This window comes from Orbicella franksi, chromosome 6 (genome assembly GCF_964199315.1).
Source record: "Orbicella franksi chromosome 6, jaOrbFran1.1, whole genome shotgun sequence".
Classification (NCBI taxonomy): Eukaryota; Metazoa; Cnidaria; class Anthozoa; order Scleractinia; family Merulinidae; genus Orbicella; species Orbicella franksi.
The window spans coordinates 10076656-10093358 of NC_138150.1; the positions used below are offsets into that span (position 1 = coordinate 10076656).

Consider the following 16703-nt stretch of genomic DNA (forward strand, 5'->3'; position numbering starts at 1 on the left):
CGCAGATATCGTTCTACATCTCTAGGACAATAACACGTGACTGCGAGTGTTGCACTTTTAGTTCAAAAAACTTCAAATTTAAAACTGGTTAATTTGTTGATCAGAAAAAGTGTTAATCGCAGCTTTTAACTCTTCAATTTAGGACCTCTATGTAAACCTTTTTTTAGTGATGGAGCTTCCTAATTAAAGATTGTTACTACTACTAGCTCAGATTAAATGCGTGAAGAGTAATTCCTTATTACACAAAGTTTAGCTAATGATCTTTAATTTTGCCTAAACGTAGTCTAACTTAATTTGAAATAATGACTTAGGCAGCATCTTTTTCTTGCAGATATGCAGGCAGGGTTTGCTTTCTTAGAGGCCGGTTCAATTAGATCAAAGAACACAACAAACATCCTGATCAAGAATGTCTTGGACGTATGTAAGTACTACAAAAATTATCGGTTTTTGCTTCAACTTTTAATTTTCCATTTATTGTGTTATTATTATTATTATTATTATTATTATTATCATTATTATTATTGTTATTATTATTATTATTATTATTAACGTGGAATAGTTTCATGTCTCGTCTTTTCTCTTCTTCTCTTCTCTTGTCTCCTTTTTTTGTCTTGTCTTGTCTTGTCTCGTCTCGTCCTGTATTGTCCCGCCCCATCTTTTCCCGTCCCGTACTGCCTTGCCTCGTCCCGTCTCGTGCCGTCTCGTCTCGTCATGTCTTGCCTTGTCTTGTCTTGTCTTGTCCTATCTCCTCTTATTAATCATAACTTGGAAAGTCGCGGGGGACTGTGATAAAAGCGAAAAGACACTAAAAATTACTTTATAGAAACATTGCTCATGAAGCTGCAATCCAGAGCACCTTAAATCATTGTAATTTCAAATTTGAGAGTTAATTCTTGCATAAGACCGATAACATAGTTCAAAAAAACCAAATTTATGTTTGCAGACTTGTAATTCCACTTATACTTTATTATTTACAGTTATTGGTGCGGTATCTTACTGGTTATTCGGATACGCCTTTGCTTTCGGAGCTGAAAGCAATGGGTTTATTGGACACAAGTATTTCGCACTGGCAGATTTGCCAGTCGACCAATACTCTCACTGGTTTTTCCACTTCGTGTTTGCGGCAACTGCGGCAACAATTGTCAGCGGTGCCATGGCAGAGAGAACGGAGTTCAGAGCTTACCTTCTGTACTCTGTGTTTCTAACTGGTGAGTTAAAAATAAATTACAAAACATGCTATTTCGCACTCTAAGCAGTCAGATTATCAGGGAGCGTAAAGATAGATCTATATTTTACTTTGAAATGTTACAATTGCCTAGATCTGTTCAAAATGTCCATCGGTCGAAGAATGTGCTTAGGCTAATATGTAGCGAGAACCTTCAATTCCAAAAGAAAAAAATGAAAAAATCAGCCTTCGTGCTACAAATAATCCACGATACGCAGAGCTTGGTCTTTTCGCGTCAGTTGTTATGATGCGGAGCTAGAACGACTAGAAAAGGTACAAAAATTTAGAGCCATTATTCGGCTAATTAAACCTTTTAGATGGTGATGTTGGCGGCACCGTCGTGATTTACTTAAGCTCTCCAATAGAGCGTTGCGGGTTGATGGTCCTGTAGGATGCATGTGGTCAACTTTGTCCCCACGGCCTTTCTCCGAGTTTGGGTCGTTTCCCGCCCTCCCATATTTGAAGGGAAAAGCGCCCTGGAGACGAGGTTGGCATGTGCTTGTTTTGTTTGTTTGTTTGTTTGTTTGTTTTTATTATTATTATTATTATTATTATTAAGAGTTTTGCTTTGAATCTGCTACATTTAGTTATCATAGTATGGTCATGGATCTAGCTTATACCGACTTCAAAGAAAGTGCTGTTGTTCTCTCGCAGGGTTTGTGTATCCAATAGTCACTCACTGGGCATGGGATGAAAATGGCTGGCTTTATGTTGGTGTCGAATATACTAAAGACAATGTGACCATGGCTGTTACATACCAGGTAAGCTGTCATAGCATTTGTATTTCACAATATGGCTCATGTATTTTGTCTAAAACTGAATAAGGCTCAACATCTCTGACGATTGGCAAAACGTATTTCAAAACGATTTTGCTCTAACTACCCCTTGATTTACGTTCAAATTAAGAAATCTGCACGCTAATAGCTATATTTTAACATACAGCGCCTATAGCAACGGTTGTTTACAGTCCAAAAGTACTTACAAAACGGATTCAATTCAGTACATTTTGATTATACTTTGCAGAAAAGCTTTAGCGGTGTGTACTTATGAGAATTGTGCATCATGGTCCTAAGCATTGTTTCCTGTAACACCTTATAAACCCTTTATACTTGGTTAAAATTTCTATAACCGGTGCGTATTCGGGTATTCCGTGAAACATTTATGTCACATTTCGACATAACCCCTCCCTTCTGCCTCTGCCCTTCCCCACCTCCCCACCCCCGTTCACAGGGTTAATTTGGGCTCTCGGAGACCGAAGTAAAACTTTAAAGCCTTATTTCTCAAAATGACCAAATAAACAGATCACCAATATTTCAAATATGATATCTTCATTGGGTTTCAACCAGGAGCCATAATCGGGGACGGAGACCGTAAGTCTTGGGATCCGCGCGTACCTATGATATGGGACAATTTTTCTATTTTTAGAACAAATTGCGCCATCCTGACGTCATATACCCGCGCGGATCCACGTACATGTCCGGGGTTCTCGCGTGGATGTTGTCACGTTGCATGATCAAATGGTGAGAGTTGAGAGATTCTCTTGCGTATTTTTCACAGCGATGGCAGAGAATAAGGCAGGGACTAAGAACCAGGGCGCTTATATGTAGTTTTATGCTCTGAGCCAACGGAAAAGGTGGGTTTTTCAGAGTCGAAAACAAGACTTCAATCTCGCGCTGGGAATGAATAATAAGATCTGCTCGCGCTAGCTGTAAGCTTACGCGTATGTTTTTGCGTTTGTTCTGACTTAAGAATATAGCAAGAAAACTCTCTACTCTGGTATCGAGTTAATTTGTGAGTTTCTCGGACAATGGTTAATCATAACCACAACCTGTTTTGATGGTTTCTTATTGTTTCTGCTTCTTTGGTGAGTTTGCAAAAGTTTTTGAAAGGAAAGTCTGACGCGTACAATTAGCTCATTTGCATACTGCAGCTCGTGCACTTTCAAGTCCGAGTCGGTTTTTCAATTGTCAGCAAATCTTGACAAAGATTTCTTTAGTTATCTTTTGTGCTGAGATGCTGCAACAAATTTGACGAACGCGAAAAAGGCTACTAACATCACGTGTGTTTCTTCAGCATAAGCATAGTGAAGTTTTACATTGCGAAAATGAAAATAGACAAGGAGTTTTGATATTTTAAACTCGATCAACAAAGTCGAAATCGTTATTCGAAGTTGATTAAAGAAAGCGTCATCGTAACTTTGCTGATTATTTCTGCTTTATTCGCATATTTTCAGCTTAGCTTTTAATATGTTCTCAAACATTTATCAATCTTAAACATATTTAAAACTATACAGTCATTGTTTGACTTCGATGTACGTTTTCACACGAAAGTGCGGCGGAAGTACAATTTGTCATGTTTACTGACTGTACAAAAACAAAACATGCATCGGCGGGCGCTCTCATTCATCGACAACAGAAAATTTACTGGATTTTTACACGAATAAAACTGAGCAGTCTCTACGGACGTAAAGTTTTTGGGCCTTGATGAAACGTCAAGCGTTGCTCACAATTCAGGCGAAACTCAAACTAGCAATTATTTTGTTTTACCTTTCGGTCGTGATAGACTGGCAAATTCCTCGCAAGCGTGTGGCAAGTGGAGCTAGGGAACTATGAAGTCCTGAAGCTCTGCTATATCTTAACATATCCAGCTGTTTTTTGCTGTGTAGTGGAAAAGCTGTTAATCTTCAACATATGTGAGATTTAAAGTGGAGTAATGTACAGCTCATGTAAAAGAAGCATCCGTCAGAACACAACTTGGTCAGCGATATATATCTAAGCTTAAAGAGGAACATACCTAAATTCGACACTGTCTTACTTCACTCAAACTGGAGCAGCTTACGACGAAAATACTTAAGCAAAATTCCAACAGACGTAAACGCGTTGAGTTGTGGGCCAAAAACATAAAAAATTTCAGGAATTTCGGATGCCATTTCTTCCGCGCGACATCCGCAAAAATCCTCGCAGCATGTACGCGCGTGTGCCTCCGGCGATGGCGCAATTTGTTCTAAAAATAGAATTATTGTCCCATATCATGGGGACAACCCCAATACTAGAAATGGCGCGCGCTTACGGTCTCCGTCCCCGATTATGGCTCCTGGTTTCAACCGAATGTTGTCAAATTTTCAAGATTGGTGAAGGACACAATTATCTAGATTTCAAACCTCTAAAATCTGCAATTTATGAAATGCTTACCTTGTTATTCAGTTAATATAGTTAATATTAGTTAATATTAGAGAACGTTTTCCCATTTTCACGAGAAAAAGATCTCAAAAAACTGTTTTCTGAGGTTTGTCCCCTGGAAAACTTCCTTATGGACAAGCTGAACTTAAGTAATTCCACGCTTCTCGAACCATTCATTAGTAGGTTATCGTTTTTAGAATAAACACCACTTATTCACACTTAAGAGCTAGTTGTTCATTAACTATTGTGGCATGTGACCTGGAAAAGCTCAATTTTGAAGTCAGAGTGCGAAGTCCTTTAACGTGGTACCAAAACCGTCCCACACTGTTGGTTTGTTTGTTTGTTTGTTTGTTTTTTAACTTTTTTGAAGGTGTAAGACCACCTTAAAACATTTTCAATATTTACGTAAAAGCTGTCAAAGGTAATTGCGACTTTATTTGAACTTTATCTGGAAACAATGTTGTATGACATTTCACTGCTCCAGAAAAGTAATGTCTTTATTGCAAACATATTTTGACAGACATGTGTTTACAACGTTGGAGTTTCCATGTATTGGGGTTCACGTTTTCTCGTCACCTACGCGAGGATCTTTTGCATCCCTTAAGCTTGCACATACTCTACAAGGCCCAATCTTTTTACGAGTGAAGAATCCAGCAAGGCCTAGCTAATGATTCAAGATTGGCAACCCAGCTTTAACAAACAATTTCACAGTTACATGGCGAAACTGTTCCCATCGGGAATTACCTAACGATTATAAACAATACAATTAGCGGACGATTTTTTCTTACCCTGGACATGACGTATAGTCAAAAAAGTTTGGTTTTTATTTACGTTCTTTTTTAAACATTATTAGTCTTGTGAAAATTAGGTAGAAATCTCAAGCGAATACAGTAAAAACCCGTATATAAGAACCTATGATTTCGGGGTTCAGGCTGATAAAGTTCTTATTCTCTCCGGGTGCTTAGTGAGAAATCAGCTTGAAAATGTTCTAAAAGTGTTTTTAATTAAACTTTGTTTCAGAAACACTATACATTATACATTACTAGAGGTTTAATTGACATTCAATGTTTATTATTTACACTAAATATGAATTTCAAATAAAATCAAAAAAATAAGAACATGTTTTCTTTATCTGCCTATTACTGGTTCTTATATATATCATTCTTTATTGGATAACTTCCAGCCTCGTGTTCTTTTCCTTATATACAGGTGTTTACTGTATTATAGACATTTTAATGTTCTGTCAACAAAATTTTCATTGAGTTGTTGTTGTTGTTGTTGTTGTTTTTTTTTTTGAAGCTTTTTATCATCGTTTTATTGCTTTGTATTGCTTTTGAGAAAGAAATCCAAGATCACGCTTGTGTCCATAACATAACCAATTACTAACATTGATGTCGTCAGTTCTTGTTACTTACGTCAAAGTAAATAATTTTCAGTTGGTCGTACTATACACCCTCTTAATCTCATTATCATAGTCTAAATATACTGGAAATGTAGAAGGTCAACCAAAAGGTCCGGTCTGAATTGGGTTAGTCATCACAGCTGCTGCGAACGCTAGCTTTTCCACCAACAATCTTGGCTTGGGGTGATGGCTCGTGTGTAGACTGTTGTCATCATCAGTCCTTATCGCGCCATGGAATGCATACGACCCGAACAGTCTCTCTCCTGCGGGAGCGGTCTTGAACTTGAAATCTGAAAGGTGACACAAAACCGCCCCCGCTAGAGAGAGACTGTTCGGGTCGTATGCATTCCATGGCGCGATAAGGACTGATGATGACAACAGTCTACACACGAGCCATCACCCCAAGCCAAGATTTTTGGTGGAAAAGTTAGCGTTCGCAGCAGCTGTGATGATGATGACAGGATGATTCACATCGAGTATTACACAAAAGCGTAACACTACTAGAAGATAGAATTGGTCTAATGAAATGTCCTTTAGCTCGCTGATTTTTCCTTTTACGTTGTGGTAGGATTTTGCAGGTAGCGGGGTTGTTCACGTCCTTGGTGGTTCAATTGCTTTAGTTGGAGCAGCCACTCTAGGTCCAAGAATTGGAAGATTTGTTAATGGTTCCCCTCAGATGATTTTAGGCCATACTGTCCCGGTAAGTTTGTTGATGATGTTCAAGCGTGTTGCATTCTTGGAAATTGAAAGCACACTTGTCTGATTCTCAGAAAAACTCACAATAAAACACTGTATGAGTTCTTTTCTTCCTTTGCACTCTTAAGAAAGCGGCCCTTGGAGGATTCATCCTGTTCTTTGGTTTCCTGGCATTTAATGGAGGTTCCCAGGGGTCCATTTCCAGTCCGGGTGATGCAGACATTGTGGCCCTGGCCATTGTTAACACTGTCATTGGAGGTGAGCTATACTTAGCATACATTCAAATAACGTCAAATGTCGCAGCTTTAAGGTCATTCCTCACATTTGCATTGCGCATCCTTACTGCGCATAATTTATGACGTCATTAGCGCGGGCTCGTGCACGCGCACATTGAAAACATGACGGATTTGCCTTGATATTGAGCTCTGTCAGTTGAAAAATGGCTCTAGCTCACCAACGAGCACGGGCACCCCAATTTTTTTTCCAGTCATTGTAATCAACTAATCATAAGCTTTGCGTGAGAAAAGGCTGATTTAATTTCTATTGCTGAAAATTAAATAAATAAGAAAAATAGCAGATACACTGTGGTCTTTTCTATTTTGCAGTCGGTAACCACGTCAAGAAATTTGGTTCAAATTTTTAATCAAGGATTTAGCTTTTCGTCTGAATCAAACTTAAAACGTTTATTTGTGTCCGATACATTGTATTGACTGTAGTTTAATGCGTGTTCTTATGAGTCCGGGCTCACAAAGATGTTACAATTACTGGGAATGCGTTCTTATGATAAGCATTAAATAATGCCAAAATGGGACATTTTCAATGCCTCATTGCTCCTTAATGAGCATGGGCACCCACCTTTTTTATTTCAAAATTGAATTTATCATATGACAAATATTCAGTGGACAAAGTTTGAACAAAAATCTATTATCACTTTTATTTCAGAGGAATTACCTTAAGCTATTTTCAACTTCTCTGTCAATTTCAAGATACTAATCTGTTTTTTTTTTTTTTTTTTTTTTTTTTTGTTACTTTTATTCAGGATCTGCAGGTGCATTGACCGCCATGATTATCAAGCGCCTAGGATTTGCGGAGAAACACTGGAGTTTGCTTTTTACCATTAATGGTGGACTTGCTGGAATGGTAAGACCTTCTTTTAAAAAACAATAATAGTGTAGATCATTGTTCAGGATATAGAACCAAACCATTTACTCTACTACAACAACAACAACAACAACAACAACAACAACAACTATCTCTATTTGCATGACCACAAATACATAGTGTTGCTAAAGCTTTATTAAGCTAAACCTAAAACTAGAACAATAACGATTTTCCTGAACGAGGATATTAGCGATCAAGTTACATTGGTTTGACTTGAAAGTAGTGTATAAATATGAAATTGAGAATACCATTCGCAGGCTCGGTGGCCTATACCAAATGGTATGAGTATTTAGAGTCTCAACCAAGAAGTTAAGGTTAAAGCCCTTGTCCGAGTATTGAGTTGCATTTCTGAACAAGATGCTTTACTTACGCCTCCCCCGAGGACTGTAAACGGTAAATCGTATTGCTAAAGCACGTGGGCAAAGATGCTTTATGGCTTATTTGCAACTGACTATGATCTCATCTACAAGAGTACAAATATTTCTAGTCACGTTACAGAAACTAGAATGCATGTGTTTGTTTCTCAGGTGTCCCTATGTGCAGGCTGTAATGCTGTCCATCCTTATGCTGCTTTTGTTATTGGAATCATCGCTGGAATGGCATACGTTGCTTGGAGTACTCTCATGTTGCGTGTAAGGGTTGATGACCCCCTGGATGCTGTGGCTGGTAAGTGACGCCAAAATATGCAGGAATTCTATTCTCACAGCCAGAGTCCTCAAGATCCTCGATAAAGGGTAGTCCTTATAGACTGTTTCAGTGAGAAACTGTAGTATTGTTTTGGCGGCTAATGTATGCATTGGTGGACAATTTTTAATTGTTTATTGTATCGTTCCGCAGTTCATTTCGGTGGTGGTTTCTGGGGAGTGCTGGCGGCTCCAATATTCAACAAGGAATCTGGAATCCTTTATGCTGCCGACGAACATTCATTCCGTTTGTTTGGGTGGAACCTCCTGGGGCTGCTTGCCATCGTTGCCTGGTCTGTCGTAATGGCTTTCATTTTGTTTTTTACTTTGCGACTCACTAAACAGCTCCGTGTCAGGGAAGAAATCGAGTTGAAAGGTGAGTAGACTGGTAGCTACGCTACTTTTTCGCAGCCATCACGAGTCCAGTTTCCGTTCCTCGCCTTTCCTTTTTATTTAATTTCTCCAAGTTAGAGCTTTTTTTCATCACTAAAGCGCGAACGTTTCGCCAGGTGGTTCTTGATACGAACTGTGATCGGGTAAAAGAAAAGCTGAAAATTTGACCTGAAATTCCTCTCTTTCTTAGGTCTTGACATACCCAAACACGGTGAGCCCGCTTACCCACTGGCCAGTTATGGTGACGGCTGGGGATCTAGCAAATCCCAGGCAGGAGAAACAAAGGACTTGCACCAACAAATAAACTTTGATTCACCTCAAAAAGGAGGTAGCCCTAACCCAGTCCAGAACGGCCAACCTAGCATGCCTGGATCTCAAGATAATGTCATCGCTAACCCTGTCAACGCACACTCATATATAACAGCAATCTGAACACCTCCTCCCGCACAAACATCTTTAGCTAACATTTTCAGCAAGATCTACACTAGGGTTGCTTCAACGCGAAAGCTGTATATAATCCTAACCCGCTTTAGCGTAGAGGGGTAACTCCAGCACACGCTTATTTAGAATAGCGATCACTTTCATATCAGCTTTACAGCAGTATTTCTTAGTTACGACCAGGAAATTATCTCAGCTCGGCTACTGACTACATCATTAGAAGGGCAAAAGCAAACAATAAGAAATGTCGTAATGTACGGCTTAGAAATGTTTAGTAATAATTTACGATTCATTTATAGTAGCTAAGGCTTGCTAAGAAAGATAAAAGTTGATTTGCTACGCATAGATGAGGATTGAGAGTTGTAGAAGAGACAGCAAAGGACAAAGCGAGAGCTAGAATCAGCGCTAGCGCGGATGAAATACTCTTCTCTGCAGCGTGATTGTAGACGAAACAGGAAAACCAATTGACCATGCGCGGTTATCAACAGACGGGAGCCGGTTTCCCTACTAATAGAGCAAGTGAGGAAGAGGGAACGTAGTTACCCAGAACTCTTGCTTATTGGCCTCAAGGTTAGAGAATAAACTGAAAACTAGATTAAACTGTCCATCATGACATCTATTTACCGCTTTTAGGAATGCTTGATCTCGAGGGTAAACATTAATAGTGCTTCAAGAAAAAATTTTAAAAAAACGCCAAAGCAAATATGCTATTCTACATAAGTTACATCTTGATGGGAAAATAAAAAGGTATATTATTGTAACAGTACGATGAGTGCAACCTTCCTTCCTTTATTTCCAGTCTATCAAGTTCTCTTCCGTCTGATTATAATACAGCGGAAGTAATTAAAAGGAATTTCATGTCGCTCTTTCAGTTTTAACATGTAAAAAGTAACTGGTGAACTTGCGATACAAACAATGGCCAGTTGAAAAAACAAATTTTGTTGGAAGGGAATCCATGGTAAATCTGATGTGCGTTACTCCGTGTGTAACTTAGATTTCGAAACCACGGCAAATCTGATGAGAAGCTTTCATAATCAAAGTAGAGGCACGTTAGATCAGCCTGGCGCACAACAGCGTAACCACAAACCAGATAAACCCCACGGAGTCCAAATTAGTTTCAAAACAGCGCGTTTTACGGATCGAGTTAAGGTCAGTTAATTTCCAGTTGTCTCATGTATGCTGTCCTCTAGCTAGATGGTGGCTGGTTATAAAATACATTTCCGCGTCTACGCGGGCTCAATCGGATAACCAAACATTCAGCAGAGGCTATTTACAGACCGGTCAGTGTAAAACGCAGACTGTGGACTGTAGACCAAAGGTGGGGGGTGGAGTACTCCCTTACATAAGTTATATGGATATGTGCCGCCGTGAAGGGTATGGTTTTCAGACAGTTTAGTCTGGGATAAGGTAAAGAAAACAGATAGTTTTGGTCTAGAATAGGGTATAATTTACCGGAAACGTGGCCAGTCTATAAATACTTTATTCTAGACCAGGGTTCTTTACCCGGGGTTCTATAAAAGAAATTGAAATTTGGAAATGACTTCATAAGATATTGGTTTAGTTAGCGTATGTTGGACCACGGTCGTGATAAAGTTTCTGCATGGAAAATAGCTAGCAGGGGAGGAGTTTTGGTGCTTAGTCTAGAGTAGGTTTGCAAAATCCCGACTGGTCATGGTCTAGTATAGCGCTAGGATTTCAATGTCCCAGCGGCACACCCCCTACCAATGATTTACAGAGTACTCCCCTCCCCTCCCCCTCCCCCTCCCCCCAACCCGGACTGCAGACTGAGGGTAAAATGCAGGCCGCAGACCAGGAAACAAACAAATTTGTAATTAAAACCAATTTACCGCAGGGATAAAAATATACATGTTATTTGCTGGCTTAGGGTCGGTCCGTGTAGCGAAAAACCGTGACCGAGGTCTTGAAAATGCTTGGCCAGTGGCCACTGGCCACTGGCCAAGCAGTTTCAAGCCCGACTCACAGTTTTTCATTATACGGACCGACCCTAACCCTAACCGTGACCGAGGTCTTGAAAATTCTTGGCCAGTTGCCACTGGCCAAGCATTTTCAATCCCAACTCACAGTTTTTCACTATACGGACCGACCCTAAGCCGCAAATAACATGTATATTTTTTTCCCTGCGGTAAATTGGTTTTAATTACAAATTTGTTTGTTTACGCAACTTTTTCATTGAATCGGCTTACGCGCCATCTCCCAACGATTTGTAAAAAGTCTTCGCAACGAGCGAGTAACCTAGATACTGGACAAAGAAGGTTGTATTAAAGATCAGAACAGATTTATTTCGAGCTACTTTATTTTAGTTGCATTTAGTTCACCAGTTAAGTTCTCCAAAAAAGTTTCTCCGGTGTGAAAGTTTGTGCAAAGTTTGAAGATGTGCCACAAAAACAATTTCTGTCAGTCGTTGCAAATCACTTGAAATCAGTCTTTTCTACCGTAAATTGAATAGCAGAAAGCGAGGAATTCGGTAAGTGTAATTTCCACGGAAATTCTCTTAAATACAGTAACGATCAGAGAGGTAAACTCAACTGAAATTAACTCATGTTTTTACTTAAGAGCCAGTTCCTCTAAATACCGAGAATGAGATGACAGTCGCGAAATTTTCGATTTCTTCATATTTTGCCCAAATAACCTCTATAGCGAGTTGTTTTCGAAAATACCATTCAAAGGTCCTGAAGCGCTTTAGTTTTCTCGAAATCGAAAAAAGTTCAAAAATCGCAATTTTAGCTGCCAGCCGCCGCCGAAAATGGCCGAAAATTGTGGATTTTCTTTCCGCTCGTACAGATCAAGGCGATGATATCTACCAATATGCTTTGAGTATCTCATAGTACATGTCTTGCTGTTTCTAAAGCATTAATTTGATTAGCAAAGGCTCTAATTTTTATAATATTTTAAGCCGATACAAGTACCTTCATCGAAGCTCGGGAGCGAAACGGCTAATTTTAGCTAACTTCAATACCATCAAAAACCCACTGGTACATTGAATTTGAAGTCAAAACTAAAATGTTCTGAAAGCCTATACTCTATATTATATTGTGTGAAAGTGTCTTCTGCGGCCCGAAAAAAGTACCCCGTTGAGAGACATAAACGTGTGGTACATTTTGGTACATTCGTCATTCGTGAAACCAACATGGACGTTGGCCAACTACCTTCACCAAGAACAAAAATAAGAGAATGGAAACCTTTTTCGTCAATAAAGATGAATTTAATTTGTTTTTTTTCCTTTTAGATTGACCACATGATTAACTTCTGCAAACATTTGCAGTTTAATGAAAATAGACGCTGCTTCTGATACATTGTAAATGTTATGCAAATATATTTCGAGGACCGGCACGTGCATATCGCGCGAAACTGATTTTCCTTCCGCTTATGTTTTTCTTTTTGAAGGTAACAACTGTAGCACACATTGGTAGTTTGATATCGGCAGTTTTAATTTTTGTGGAAAAAAGAAAAAAAAAAACATTTTTTGAAACTTGAAGCTTGAGTAAACAATCGATTATAGTTGCATCCATCATGTTTGGCGTAAATATTCGAGCTCAACCATTTCATGTAAACAGGTACACTCTACTTTAAAAATAACCGTCTCATCGCAGTATTTCTTGAATTCCTGGTCTGAGACCAGGTAGTGATAACAAAGCGCGAGCAGTTGGCGAAACTTCATGATCAACTATTGACTGAGTTGTAGCATAAACAAGATTATTCAACCTTGGTATTTCCCCGGGGGGGGGGGCACTGCCATATGTGGGCTATATAGGTATGTGCCGCTGTGAAGGGTATGGTTTTCAAGCAGTTTACTCTAGGATAGGGTATATAAATTAGAGCGTTTGGGTCTAGAATAGGGTACAATTTTTCACAAAACTGACTGGTTGGTTAAAGATTTTATCTAGACTAAGGAAACCAGGAATTGTCACTCAAAAATATAAAAAAATCAAATCGGCAAGTTTAAATTTACGCAAATCAGCCTCAACAGTGTCGATAGATGGGGGGATTTGGGGAGTTTACTCTAGTATAGGGTAGCAAAATTCAGCTGAACTAGCTCTGGTATAGGCTAAGGGTTCCAGCGTCCCAGCGGCACACCCCCACCCAGAAATTCCCAAAGTACCCCCCCGGGGGTATTTCTTACCTGTGTGCTTGCAATTCTCATGGAAACAATTGCCCCTATCTTTTACCACCAGATTTATAGATGAATGGTTCGTTTCCTATAACCCAATATGGCACATACCTCTGAATAAAACACATACTGTGACATAGTTTTCCTTGGAGTGTTTCAACAGTAAGCAGCAAGACAGAAAACCACAAGGGCTTCTTCGTCAATCGCACTATGCCGTCCAGATTTCTTTCTTTCAAAGTTTCCAGACTTCGCTCTCTTTTAAAGTCTCCGCAAGACTTCGCCGTTCTGTTGGCGAGTCCAAATAACTGTCATGGCGTTAGATGAGTAAGTGCTTGACTTTGTTTGGAGCATGGTCCCAGTTCAGATAATTCAGCAAATGTGGATTGCGTGACAATTAGGCTGACTGTGTAAAATATGTCGATGAACATCTGACGTTTTGCAAAGTGTTCAAATGTTGTTATTTATAGTGGTCAATGCACATAGCTACACCTAGCTAGTCCACAGGCATGCCACTGTAAATGAAAGAAACAAATATATCAACTAAACGTAATGGGCTTGAAAATCCCAACCGGCGGGAGGCAGACCAGTTGGCTATTTACAAGCATGACCGAGGAGTTGAACTAGGGTCTACCGAGAAACAACTCAGCTAAGTGGTCAGAGCGGGACTTGAACCTGCGACCTCCGGATTTCAAGTCCGGCGCCCTAACCACTCGGCCACGCTGCCTCCACGAAGATAACGACGTGGACCCGGGCGGGAACCCATATAAAAAGGACGGGGGTTCTCGTCGCAAATTTTGAAAAGAACCCCTAGGAGGAACCAAGATCCTGTTTGTGGGCGTGGCTTGAAATTTTTCTTCCCCTAAGTGATACCAATTCTTATATAACACATTATCTCCTGTCATATTTCTTTTCGGCTCAATACCCTCGAAGGTACCGCAAAAGTTTCCGGTGTGGACATTTTGAGGCTAGATATTTAGCCTCAAAAGGTCAACTCACCTATAGACCTAAGACAAGCATCTCCATTGACCTATTTCAAATCTAAATTAAGTCGCCACAGTTTTGACTAATATCTCAATTTTAAGTGAATTTTTACATACGGCCTCAATGAAAAGCTTTTTTTTTTTTTTTTTTTATTTGAATTGGTGTTCTTAATTTTTATTTTAGGTAGGTAGATAGGTAGATAGTCCAGTAACTTCATTGACTGATGGAAAAACCGTGTATAAATAAAGTTATCCTAGCCTCCTATCCTATCCTAGGGCTACCAAAACCTCTTTTAACCCCTGAAAGGTACGGTGGGAACCCCCGTCATTTTTATATGGGAGTCTTCCTCCCCTACAGGGATGTGAACAGGGAATCCAAACTGCTCCTTGTTCGCCTTGTGTAGGCAGGGTTCTTTTTTTTTTTTTATCTATGTCTGCGTGAAAAAATGGAAACTACAGTCGAACCTCCGCTAACAGCCGCCTCTCCACAACGGGCCAACTATCCGGCACTCTTATTTTAACCTCTCTACAACGGTCAGCTCTCCACAACGGCAACAGCCACTAAAACGCATCCCAACTGCCAAAAAATTAAATAAACTCTCCACAACGGCCAGTTAATCAGTGAACTGAGGAACTGTGTCCACAAAATTCCATTATTTATTTGACAAGGTCACAACTCTTGATCCATGCAGCGCGTCGTTGGTCCCTGTTTGGTTTCTTCTGCCTTATTGATATACTGTGATTATGTTGCATTTTTTAGATAAAAGATAAAAATGATGAATCCCAAAAATGTTGAATCCCAAGAAAATATAAGTGTCATATTTCACCCCTAATGATACCTCTCCATAACGGCCTCTTTCCTCAGTCCCCAAGGTGGCCGTTGTAGAAAGGTTCGACTGTATTACCGTTAATTAAAAAACAAACCCTTCCTATTCACCTTTAAAATACAGGCACATTGTTTCGTGCTTTTGGTATAGAAATGCACCGGGGACATGGCTGAGACGGGAAAAAGAAGGCCTAGGAGGCACTAGTCTTTAATGAATACGTGTTAGGAATTTACCTACATGTTCACTCCTGTTACTTTCTGTTTTAAAAACTGTGTAGACTATAAAGTCGAACCTCCACTAACGGTCACCTCTCCACAGCGGACTTTTATTTTTGCCTCTGACATGCTCAAAATAAGATTACAATACCAGTGGCGGATCAAGGGGAGGGGCCAGGGGAACCCGCCTTCCCCCCTTATTTTGGGTAAAGAAAGAAGAAATCACAGCAGGAAGAAAAGCCGGCAGGGCAAACGATGCAAAAACGCCCCCCAACACCCCCGCCCAACTCTCCCTTAGCTCAAGGTCTGGATCCGCCACTAAATACATAATGCCTAACTATTTGATACCGCCTAATTATGGATGTCGAAGTTTGCTTTATCAATGATTGTGAGCTCTCAACTCACTTCACCGGGGTCCACGTCGTTATCTTCGCTCACTTTGCAAAACGTCAGATGTTCATCGACATATTTGGTACAGTGCTTGATTGTCACGCAATCCACATTTGCTGAATTGTCTGAACTGGGACCATGCACCAAACAAAGTCAAGCACTTACTCATCTAACGGCATGACAGTTATTTAGACTCGCCAACAGAACGGCGAAGTCTTGCGGAGACTTTAAAAGAGAGCGAAGTCTGGAAACGTTGCAAGAAAGAAATCTGGACAGCATAGTGCGATTGACGAAGAAGCCCTTGTGGTTTTCTGTCTTGCTGCTTACTGTTGAAACACTCCAAGGAAAACTATGTCACAGTATGTGTTTTAATAGGCACCTTAAGCAACAGACGTCGCCGGCCTGACGACGGCAACCGGAAACGTGACATTTCTTTCGAGACGTCACTGCGCATGTACAACACGTTGTGACCTGACGTTGCCCTGAGGTCGAGAACGTGAGAACGTGGAGTTTCACGTCGCGACGAAAACGTGAGTACTTAATCTTTTGTTTTGATCCCTTTTAGCTTACTCTTGTGCTACTTTGGTGCCGAACCAAGGTAAAGTTGCGTAATGATTGCCTTTATGCTTAAAACAATGTTCTGGAAGTATTCCTGGACTCATTTTTTCTTAACTGAAAAATTGTTTTTGGCATGTCAAACTGGCCTTCAGCGAAGAGGTTGCTTTCATCCAACGTGATGCCGCTCAGTATAATTAGTTTTTTCAGATTTTCTCAACGTATAATTGGTAGATTGCTATAGCTTGAAATAACATTTTATTTTATTTTGGCAATACCCTCGTCTTGGTATTTCGTTTAACGTAGAGGCTTTTTTAATCGACTCGATGAATTTTGTATTCGAACAGTGTGTACATGTACATTTTTAATGTTTACAAGAGCTGGCAAACTTCGCGCTACCAAATTGTCTCGCCTGGATTTTATTTCTTGT

The 16703-nt window shown here is 40.0% G+C and overlaps 1 protein-coding gene across 1 annotated transcript in view; it reads left to right on the forward strand.

Moving 5' to 3' along the window:
- The window catches only part of LOC145491515 (putative ammonium transporter 1), a 24062-nt gene extending 14153 nt beyond the window's left edge, over window positions 1–9909 (forward strand). The window contains exons 2-10 of the mRNA XM_081470760.1: window positions 332–421; window positions 978–1208; window positions 1880–1986; window positions 6375–6506; window positions 6631–6760; window positions 7542–7642; window positions 8191–8329; window positions 8501–8722; window positions 8930–9909. Of these exons, the coding sequence (XP_081326886.1) occupies window positions 332–421; window positions 978–1208; window positions 1880–1986; window positions 6375–6506; window positions 6631–6760; window positions 7542–7642; window positions 8191–8329; window positions 8501–8722; window positions 8930–9171 (1394 nt within the window). The 3' untranslated portion in view covers window positions 9172–9909. The remainder of the gene's footprint in view (window positions 1–331; window positions 422–977; window positions 1209–1879; window positions 1987–6374; window positions 6507–6630; window positions 6761–7541; window positions 7643–8190; window positions 8330–8500; window positions 8723–8929) is intronic.
- Window positions 9910–16703: the final 6794 nt, after the last annotated feature.